Genomic DNA, 10,715 nt, shown 5'->3' with positions numbered 1-10,715 from the left:
CTCCTGAAAAATGATTATGTGCCATTAAAACCATCAGTCTGCCTGAAAGCAGCACAAACAAATGGCCGTGCTGGGCATGAGGCAGCAGCGCCGGGCTGCGGGATGTGACGGGAATCCCGGGGGATGGGGGCTGGGGGAAGGACAGCCAGGGGTCCTGGGGGATCCTTGGGGTGGGAGGGATCTGGTGGCTCCCAGCACTGCAGGCTGGGGTTGTGGGGTTGTGGGGTGCCCCCGCTCCAGCAGCTGCAGTTCCTCAATGTGGCCCAGGCACTCCCCTCACCCTGGGAAAGACCTCCCTGCCTGTGGCAGCAGCTCCAGCACCCCAAACCATCACCCCAAACCATCACCCCAAACCATCACCCCAAACCATCATTCCCAAATGCCCAGCACCCCAACACATCACCCCCATTCCATAACCCCAACTCCATAACCCGCAAACCACGACCCAAATCATTCAACCCAGCCCATCACCCCCATTCCATAACCCCAACACATGACCCCAATTCTTCATCCCAACCCATAATCCCCAATCCACCATCCCAAACCTACCATCCCAAATCCACCACCCCAAAATCATCATTCCCAATCCATCACCCCAAACCTACCATCCCAAATCCATAACCCCAACCAATGACTCCAAACCCACCATCCCAAATCCACCACCCCAAACCCATCACCCCAACCAGTGGCCCCAAATCCACCACCCCAAATCCAGCATCCCCATCTCCATAACCCCAACTAATGACCCCAGTCATTCATCCCAACCCATCCCAAATCCACCACCCCAAAATCATCATCCCCAATCCATCACCCCAAACCCGCCACCCCAAACCCATCATCCCCAATCCACCATTCCAGACCCACCATCCCAAATCCACCATCCCAAATCCATAACCCCAACCAATGACCCCAAACCCACCGTCCCAAACCCACCACCCCATCTCCATAACCCCAAACCATGACCCCAGCCCTGTGCCCACCCCAACCCTGTGCCCTCTGTGCCAGCTCTTGCAGCCCTTCACCCCCCGCAGCTCCCAGGCTGTGGGCGCAGTCAGTCTGTCCGGGGAAGTGAAACCCAAACGTCACCGGTGCCCAGACGGCTCAATCGAGGCTATTGATTGGCACGGAGAATATTCGCACTTCATTCACCTACTTAGTCCCTTCCCCCAGGCACACAGGAATTCATCAAACCTTGTCACACCACATAATAATACTCGTTCCCAGGTGTTGTCGCAGCAGCTCAGACTTTCCCCAGCCTTCCTGGGCGAGCAGGAATTTAGGGAAGAAAGGATTCGCCGGCAGAATAAAAGTGACGGTGCTGAGATGTGAATTAACCCTGTGGCAGCCCAGGGAGGGCTCGACCCCCTCCCCGTGCCCATGCAGAGGCTGCTCAGGCTTTGTTTCCAGCTCCTCGGGGTTTTTGGTGACGGGAATGAAATTAAGTTAGGGAGAAAAGACATTTTCCCATTGTTTGGAGCCTTTTATTGACGCGACTGCACTGCCTTTGAGCCTTTTGGAGCAGAGCAGGGACGTGGCTGCTCCCGTTCTCCAGAGGGGAGCCCGGGCAGGGAGGGAACACAGCTGGGAGGGAGATCGGGAGGAGAGGGAAAGGCTGGGTGGGAGAGGGGCTCAGGGGGTCCCTGCGGGGCTGAGGGGGCTGCAGGATGCTGGGGGGCCCCAAAAGGGACCCGCAGAAAGGGGCAGGGTCACAGTGACACATCTGGCGTCATTGTCCCCAACCCCGAGCCCTTCCGAGTGTCCTGTGTCCCCGCACCACGTGGGTGGTGGCAGTCACCAGCCCTCGCCTTCTGTTCCAGATAAACGGGAAGCAGGAGCTGCTGCCCCCGAGCCACGTTTATTATTCATATTATTTGTGCGCTGATCTGACTCCGTGTAATGATTTAATCTGTTAATGGCCTCTCCCGTTAATCTCCTCTTGCCATTTGCACCTAATTTCCTGATTTTTCTGACGGTGTTTTGGCAGCCGAGGGTCGGGTTTGCAGCTTTCCGCGGGCACGGTGCCACGGCGGGTCACGCAGGGGCTGTGACAGGATTCTGCAGAGCCGTGGATGGGAGCGGGGAGGAGGAGGAGGCAGCAGATCCCTCCCAAGGGAAACCTCCTGAGGCTGCCCAAACCTGGAGATCCAGAGGGCATCGGGGCAGGTCCGGTTCCAGCACCATCCCTGGACACAGAGGTGCCTCGGGATGTAGGTGCTGGGTGGGAGAAGCTGTTCTCCTCCTGGGAAAGCTCCTGGCGTGCCAGCGTGCATCCCGACCCAGTGATAGGGTGATCCCTGCATACTGTCCCAGTGACAGGGTGATCCCTGTGTCCCTCTCCAGTGCCAGGGTGATCCCTGTGTCCTGTCCCAGTGATAGGGCAGTCCCTGTGTCCCATCCCAGTGACAGAGTGATCCCTGAATCCCATCCCAGTGCCAGGGTGATCCCTGCACCCTGTCCCAGTGCCAGGGTGGTCCCTGTGTCCCACCCCAGTGCCAGGGTGATCCCTGCACCCTGTCCCAGTGCCAGGGCGGTCCGTGTCCCCCAGCCCAGTGGCACGGCAGCCCTCACCCCGCCTGTGCCATTGCCATTCCCCGCTCGCAGCGCCGCTCCCGCGCTGATTTATGGAAGCACGAGGATGCAATCAAGGCCGCGGCCCCCGAGGAGCCTCGGGCCCGGCCGCGGCGGCGGAATGCCAATGGGGCCGGGCCGGGCGGGTTCCCGGCGGGAAGGTGGATCCCTGCGCCTGTGCCGGAGGGTGCTGGGGCAGGGCTGCGGGAGCGGGATGTGCTCCCGCTGACGGGCGCGTGGGGCCGGGAGGGGACGCGCCGCATCCCCACCGCCGGTGACAAACGCCATCCCTCCGGGAAGGAGCCCCGGGCACAGCCAATATCTCCGTGCAAAGACAGCGCCAGCGTGCCGAGTGACAGGATTTGTCACCAGCTGCTGGGAAGGCGCCAGAGCCGCGCAGCCTTTGCCTTCGCCCCGGGGAGCCCCGGGTACCCTCTGTCCCCGATCCCAGCCCCGAGCAGCCACTCCCGGCCGCGATTCCCGGCCCGGGCTGGCTCCTCTCGCCTGACGTGAGCTGATTTTGGGAGGCAGTGGGTGGCGAGGGAGTACAGCTGCCGCTAAGTTATCCAAACGATTTATCTTAAGATTCATCCAGAATTCATGGCGCGGGAGCCTGGGCCGTGTCCGCCGTTAATATTCATGCGGATTTGGAGCAGCGTTAATCACCGGCGCTGACAATTGGCACTTCCCTTAATTGCCCGCGCAGCCGGCTCTGCCCGCCGTGCCCGGCCCCCCCGGGATGGGAGCAGTGTCACCGAATGTCCCCGCCTGGCTTTTTGTCCCCGTCTTGGTGCGGCACGAGGGGACTGCTCCCCAGCTCCCTGCTGGGAGCATCCCCAGGGCTGCGCCCACAGCTCCGGGGCCTGGCGCGTCCCCGGGGCTGTCGCTGTGCTCCAGTGCCACATCCCAGCGCGGGGACACGGATCTGGCTCCCGGGGCAGCCGCGCCCTCGCTGCCGCCGTCCCCGTGGCCGGTGCAGCATCCCCAGGGTGACATCGCTGCGCCCCCGGCGGAGCTCAGGGGCCTGGCTGCTGTGACAGCCACCCCCGGGCTGTGCCACCCTGCCGTGCCCCATTCCAGCTGGGCACACGGAGCTGGGTGCCAGCAGAGCTCTGTCCTCGCCGCGCCCGTGGCTGCTGGAGCGCCCCCGGCACCCCTGGAGCAGCTCCCCCGGGGCTCTCCCAGCCCTCCCCGGCACATCCCGGCCTGGAGAGGCGGATCCGGAGCCCGGCGGGGCTGCGGCCTGGCTGCCAAGCCGCCGGCTGCCGCTGTCGCCGTGGCTGGCGTTACCTGTCACCGCTGTCACTCCGCTGCCATCCCGCCAGCTGCCGCGGCGCGCCCGCGGAATGCCGATGAGGATGCGGGAGCTGCGGCACCCCCGGGACGGGGACAGCGACAGCGGGGGCCACGGGCAGGGCTGGCAGCTGAGACCCCGCAGCTCGTGGCAGCAGCGTGGGGGGACACGGGGGTGTCACCAGCACGGGCAGGACACGGCCATGGGGTCACTCTTGGGGCCCTTCGCCCCAAAACCAACGCCGGGAAGCAGAACATGGGGCTGGGACCCCCCCCCCAGTGCCATCCACCCCCTGCAGAGCCAAAGTAATCCCAAAAAATCCCGCAGACCCGCCCTTCCCAATCCCTGGTGCCCCTCTCGCCGCGGGTTTCAGCTGTCCTCGCGCTGTAATTGTCCTAATTAGATCGGCAGATCTGGATGAAGGTTTCACAAGGAGCACGAAGCAGGGAGGCAGGAGGAGATAATGGAATCGCGGATGACATTCCCATCACCCAGCCTCTCCCGCCGCCGCCGCCGCTGCAGCCCGGACGGGAAATTATGCGGGAGGGGGGAGGAAAATTACCATAATCTTCCTCTGCAGGATGAGACCAAACTGGGCTGGAGCGAGAGCGGGGACAGGGAGCTGCTCTGTCCTCACCCGGGTGTCACCCGTCCGTGTCACACGCTGCCCGTGCCGCGGTGCCAGCCCCGACCCGGCGCTGCTCTGTGCCCGCCTGGCACTGCCCACCCCCCGTGGGTGGGGTCCCCTGTGTCCCATCAGGTCCCGGCTGTGTCAGGTGCCACCCCTGGGGAACCACTGGTGACCCCCGGTGGGTGTGGGGACATTGGGGGGACACTGAGGGACACACGGGGACAAGGCACAGCACCTCACGTGCTGGCCTGTGCCCCCAGCCAGGGCAGGGCCCCTCTGGGGGGGACAGGGGGGGACACTGGGGTGTCACCCCCCGGCTCCAGCTTCTCAGAGCCCCCAAAACAATCTGGGGCAGAGCAGGAGCTGCTCCCCGTGTGGATGCTGCTCCTGCTCCATCGGGGTGCTCTGCCCGGGCAGGATCCAGCCCAGCCCATCCCTAATTTAAAAAAATATCTGTATTCCAGAGCTCCCAGCAGTGCCCGCTGCCTGCAGGAAACTTCCAGCCCAGGGATCCTTCTTCTCCCTGCTCTGGCCACGCCGCGGTGCCAAAAACGGCCTCAAATCCCCCCCAGACCTCTCCCAGCCCTGCGCTCCCCCTTCCCCACATTGCTGCCTCCTTCCCAGGGCATTTCCATGAAAACAGGCGCTTTGTTTCCGGGGATTCAGCTCTGCCCCCTCAGCCTTTGTCCTCCCCGAGCACGGAACAAAGGGGGAAGAGCCGGGAGAGCAGCACGGAGCCCCCGGAGGTGGGGTTTGGGCCCCAAACTGCCCGTGGCTGATGGATGGGCCCGGGAGCCCCGCGCGGAGATCCGGGCACGCAGGAAAATGAGAGTGAAAGGGGGGAAAAGAGGGGACAGGAGAGATTCCTCTCCCTGGCAGTGATAAATGCTCCCAGCACACGGCAGAGAGGGCAATCCACCTTTCTCCCCTGCGCTGGGGGGAGAAATTCTGCTGAACTGGGGGAGGAATCAATTCCTGCTGCAGTTTGTGCCCTGACCCTGCAGGGAACGTGTCCTGCCGTGCCTCTGCTCCCTCCCCAGCCCCGAGGGACTGGGAGAGCACAGCAGGGCTGCACGGTGACAGGGACAGGGGTGCCAGCACCCTGGGAACGGTGTGGGCACACGTGTTGGGAAGAATTCAGTTCAGGGGGAATTCCCTCCTGGAAGAGCTGCCCGGGCAGGTTTGGAGTGCCCATGCCCGCAGTGCCCAAGGAAGGGCTGGAGGTGGCACTGAGAGCTCCGGGCTGGGGACAAGGAGAGGATGGGCACAGCTGGGATTCACTCCTGGTCTTTTCCAGCCTGATCCCGGGATTCTGCCGGGCACGGCTCCATCTGCCACCCCCCCGCCGTGTCTCAGCCACTCGTGTCCCCAGCGTGGGGCTCGGCCCCCCCGGGATGTCCCCATTCCCGAGGACAGGGACACCTCCCGTGCCCAGGTCCATGTGGGACCCCGAAATTGAGCGTGGCCGTAGAATCCCGGGATGGTTTGGCTGGGAAGGACCTTAAAGCCCCTCCAGTTCCCCCTCGCCGTGGGCAGGGACACGTCCCAGTGCCCCGGGGTGCTCCAGGCCCCGTCCAGCCTGGCCTGGCCTCTCCCTCCTCTCCCTCGTTCCCGTGTGACCTCGCCGGGTGGGGGGCACCGGAGCTGCCACAGGGACCCCCCCCTCACTGCCCCAGCCCCACAGCCCTGCCCAGGCTCTCCTCATCTGCAGCCCCATTAAGGACGGGCTAATTACGGATAATTGACGCTCGGGGCGGAGTTTCCTCCACCATCCAGGGATGGAGCAGAACCGTGACCCAAAAACCCCCGTTTTTGGTCTCTTTTTGATGATCACTCCCTGCCGGCGCTGAGAAGGCGAAGTCACCGCCGGGGACGCCCCGCGGCACCTCCCTATCCCCCCGGGGGCTGCCGGGGTCCCCAAGGGGGACAAGGGACAGACCCGGGGCTGCGCCACCAGGTCCCACATTGAGCCACCAGGTCCCACATTGTACCACAAGGCCCCCGAGGTCCCACATCACGTCACCAGGTCCTACATTGAGCCACCAGGTCCCCAAGGTCCCAAATTGTGCCACCAGGTCCCTGAGGTCCCACATCACGTCACCAGGTCCCACATTGAGCCACCGGGTCCCCCAAGTCTCCCATTGTGCCACCAGGTCCCTGAGGTCCCACATCATGTCACGAGGTCCCCCACTGTGCCACCAGGTCCCCAGGTCCCAAATTGTGTCACCAGGTCCTTGAGGTTCCACACTGAGCCACCAGCTCCCCCAGTGTGCCACCAGGTCCCACATCATGCCACCAGGTCCCCAAGGGCCCAGGTGCCACCCGCAGCTCCTGGAGGGGTGCTGGGAACGAAGGGATGCCTTGGGGTGGCTTTGGAATCTCATCTTTCCTCCAGGGACTCCCTTTGGAGCTGCTGGAGACGAGGAGGAGGAGGAGGAGGAAGGGTCCCCAGCGACCTCACCAGCCCCACACACCAAGGGGCTCCGGGGCACCCCAAACCACGAGGCTGGACCCCCCCAGCCTCCCACGGCGCTCCCCGAGCAGAACCCGGGGGGTTTTTAATCTCAGCCTGGCATGGAGGGTGAATTCGGGGCGTTAATTGAATTTCCTGCGGCGGCAGAGCCGGGCCGGGCCGGGGGGAGGCAGCAGGGAATGCATTTGATGTCTGGGAAAAGCAGATTCCAACGTGGGGGGGTCGGGGCTGGCTTTTCTTAATTTTAATTTTTGTTTTAATTTAAAGTCGGTCGTAAAGAGCCTGACTTTGAGCAGCTAACGACTCTCATGAATTATTTTTGTTGATTTAGGCACCCACTCAGCTTTAAATTTATTAATAAAGGAGGAGTGATGCCTTTCCCCGGGGAGGGGGGACAGGGGACAGCCCCTTCCCTGCCCCAGGGAAGGATTTGGGGTGGATTTGGGGTGCAGAAGGAGCTGGCTGGAATATCCCATCCCGAGGGCCAGGGCTGGCTTCACACCTTCATTAACGACACAAAAATGGAATGGAATGGGAGGGAACAGACCCTAAACTCATCCCATCCCTCCCCCGACACCTCCCACCATCCCGGGCTGCTCCAAAACATCCAACCCAGCCCGAATCTTCCCGTGATCCCATAAAACCCGGGGGGTTTTGGGGTGCCTCAGCCCCCCCCGGTGCCAACACGGGCACTTTCCGCGGCACTTTAGTTTTATTGTCGTGCCAAAAGCTTTAATTCGGGGCTGTCGCGCTCGCGCCGCTGATTTACGCTGCCAGGGCTTTAATTACAGCATTCAGCATTTCTGAAATGGTGAAAAACCGCCCGGGCTCGGGAGCAATTAAAAGGCAGCGGAGTAGATCAGCCCATCAGAGAGGAGATAAGTAAATCAAACAATTAAAAAGCTCCTTTGGCGGCGAGGGGGAAGGGTCTCACCCCAAAATCCTCTCCCGGCTGGGAGCCCTGGGCTGGCACGGCGGGTTTCACCCAGTAACTGGGCTGGGGGATACTGGGAGCTACTGGGGGCTGTGACTCCATCCAGAACCCTTAGGGGCACCCCAGCACCCCAAAAACCGGCCCAGCAACCCCAAAAACCCACCCAGCAACCCCGAAAAACGGCCCAGCACCCCCCATAAACCTGCCCAGCACCCCAAAACCCCGGCCCAGCAACCCCAAAAATCCACCCAGCAACCCCAAAACCCTACCCAGCACCCCAAAAAATGGCTCAGCTGCCCCAAAAATCCACCCAGCACCCCAAAAACCCGGTCCAACATCCCCAAAAAACTCTCCCAGCACCCCAAAAAGTGGCTCAGCTCCGCCCAAAACAGCCCAGCATGCCCAGAAAACCGGCGTAGCACCCCAAAAAACAGCCCAGCACCCCCAGAAACCGGCACAGCACCCCAAAAAATGCCCCATCACCCCCCATAAACCTGCCCAGCATCCCAAAAACCCGGCCCAGTACCCCAAAATATGGCCCATCACCCCCCATAAGCCTGCCCAGCACCCCAAAAACCGGCTCAGCTGCCCCAAAAATCCACCCAGCACCCCAAAAATCCGGTCCAACACCCCCAAAAAACTCTCCCAGCACCCCAAAAAGTGGCTCAGCTCCCCCCAAAACAGCCCAGCACCGCCCAAAAAACGGGCCTGTTCCCCCAAAAAATCGGCCCAGCTCCCCCAAAAATCCACCCAGCACACCAAGAAATGGCCCAGCACCCCCAGAAACCGGCACAGCACCCCAAAAAATCCACCCAGCACCCCAAAAAACCGGCCGAGCACCCCAAAAAACCCACCCAGCACCCAAAAAAATGCCCCATCACCCCCATAAACCTGCCCAGCACCCCCAAAAAACTCTCCCAGGATGCCCAAGAAACCGGCCCAGCACCCCAAAAAAATGCCCAGCACCCCAAAAACCGGCCCAGCTCCCCTAGAAACTGGCACAGCCGCACTCAGGGCTTGGCAGGATGGGGATGGGACAGTGCCAGGCCAGGATGAGGGCAGTGACCCGACGGGGACAGCGCCAGGCCAGGACCGGGTTCCCTCTCCCGCCCCACCCCGGGCGCTGCCGCTTCCCGCGGGCCCCAGGCTCCCTCTGGCGGCACGAGCGGGCCATGGCAGCCCCGGCACCAACCGGGCTCCCAGGCGGAGCATGCCCGAGGGGCTCAGCGGCTCGGGAAACGCCAGCAGCCGTGCCCGGCAGCCCCCGGCAGGCTGGCGGTGCCGGCATTCCCCCGCGGCCGCCGGTGCCGTCCCGTCCGCACCGGGGCTGAGCCCGGCCCCCTCAGCGCAGCTCCCGCCGCCACCGCCGCCATCCGAGGCTTTTTGTCCGCCGCCCGCGCCGTAGGATATAAAGCCCCGGATGCGGAAGTGCCGCGCTCATTTCCGGTTTGTTCTCAGCGGCTGCGGGTGAGCGATGGCGGCCGGGGGGACCCGGGGGGGCCTGGGGGGATCCGCCGCCATCCGCGGCCCCGCGGCACCGGGCGGCCCCGGGGCGAGCCGGGCGGGAGGAGGGGGCTCGGGGGCGCCCGATGGCGGGGGCTGACACCATCTTGGTCGGTTTTACCGCAGGTTGGAGCTGCTGAAGCTGCGCGGGAGCCATGGTGAGGGCCGGGGCTGCGGGGGGAGGCCGGGCTGGCTCTGGGGGCCGGGGCGCGGGCTGGCCGTGTGTGAGCGGGGCCCTGGCGGCTCTGTGAGCCCCGCGGCTCGGGGCGCAGCCGGGCGGGCTTTGGGGTCCTTTCCAAGCGCAACATTCCATGATTCCCATCTGTGTTCGGCCTCGCAGCCTCGCAAGATTGAGGAGATCAAGGACTTCCTGCTGACGGCGCGGCGGAAGGACGCCAAGTGTGAGTGGGGGTCTGGGGCTGCTGCAGCCCCTCGCCCGGCAGTGCCTGTGGCTCGGGGACACGGCCCTGCTGTGGGGGTGTCCCCGGGAGCCCCAGCTCTGCGTCCCCGGGGTTGCCAAACCCCTGGAGGCAATTCCCAAACCTTCCCTGCTCTGTGGAGCCCTGGAGTTCTGCCCCGCAGGCGATTCACTCCTCATCCTCAGCGGCAGAGTTTTGCTGCCACCACAGAGCGAGGATAATTGAGACAGAGTGCTGCCTTGTCTCAACAGCACGGGAGGAGGGTCTTCCCTCTTCTCCCTCTTGTTTGGACCTGGCTGTCACGGGATCCCGTGACAAGGGAGAGCTGAGCCCTCACGGGGCTTTTTCTCTCGGGGTGGGGCTGGAGGTTTCTGCACGGGGCACTGGGGTCCCCAGGGATGACACGGGGTGTCCCTGCTGTCCCCTCCACCCCGCAGCCGTCAAGATCAAGAAGAACAAGGACAATGTGAAGTTCAAGGTGCGCTGCAGCCGGTACCTGTACACGCTGGTCATCACCGACAAGGAGAAGGCGGAGAAGCTGAAGCAGTCCCTGCCCCCAGGTACCCCGGGAGTCTCCTGTTGGGTGGGTGGGATTGAGGGGGGTGAGAGCCCCTCCCTGGGCAGGGGTCCCTGCTGTCACCACCAGTGCCTTGCTGGTGTCCCCGTGGAGCTGGAGGGCCCCAGGCACCCCTTCCATGCCGGGCCCCCAGCCCATGGCCTCTCTCCTCCCAGGTCTGGCCGTGAAGGAGCTGAAGTGAGCCGGGATCAGCTGCGTGCCTGTTGGAGTCTCTGTGTTTGTTAAAATAAATAAAAAAAACTGTTCCTGGTGTCACGTTTGGTCTGTCACAGCTTGCTGCTCGCGGCCCTGGAGCCGCTCTGGGCTCCTGGGGCTG

General features: G+C 63.5%; 1 protein-coding gene and 1 long non-coding RNA gene across 2 annotated transcripts; one reads left to right on the top strand and one right to left on the bottom strand.

Annotated features, from left to right (window-relative positions):
* Nucleotides 1–7,300: 7,300 nt before the first annotated feature.
* Nucleotides 7,301–9,230, bottom strand: LOC135284306 (uncharacterized). Its single transcript, XR_010349732.1, has 2 exons — nt 9,093–9,230; nt 7,301–7,468 (listed from the first exon to the last, which is right to left on the bottom strand). It is a non-coding gene; the product is annotated as an uncharacterized LOC135284306 (long non-coding RNA).
* Nucleotides 9,231–9,257: 27 nt separating this feature from the next.
* On the top strand, nt 9,258–10,644 carry RPL38 (ribosomal protein L38). Its single transcript, XM_064395713.1, has 5 exons — nt 9,258–9,367; nt 9,530–9,561; nt 9,744–9,804; nt 10,260–10,382; nt 10,555–10,644. Exons 2-5 carry the CDS (start codon nt 9,559–9,561, stop codon nt 10,578–10,580), a joined length of 213 nt encoding a protein of 70 aa, XP_064251783.1. The 5' UTR covers nt 9,258–9,367; nt 9,530–9,558; the 3' UTR covers nt 10,581–10,644.
* The last annotated feature ends 71 nt before the right edge of the window (nt 10,645–10,715 follow it).

This window comes from Passer domesticus, chromosome 20, assembly GCF_036417665.1.
Source record: "Passer domesticus isolate bPasDom1 chromosome 20, bPasDom1.hap1, whole genome shotgun sequence".
NCBI classification, from domain to species: Eukaryota; Metazoa; Chordata; class Aves; order Passeriformes; family Passeridae; genus Passer; species Passer domesticus.
This window is presented reverse-complemented; position numbering and strand designations above follow the sequence as displayed.

Bases quoted from the DNA above. Each gene is read 5' to 3' on its own strand.
- RPL38 (XM_064395713.1), top strand. The intron at 9,805-10,259 runs GTGAGTGGGGGT...TCCACCCCGCAG, and splicing joins GCGGCGGAAGGACGCCAAGT to CCGTCAAGATCAAGAAGAAC. The intron at 10,383-10,554 runs GTACCCCGGGAG...CTCTCCTCCCAG, and splicing joins GAAGCAGTCCCTGCCCCCAG to GTCTGGCCGTGAAGGAGCTG.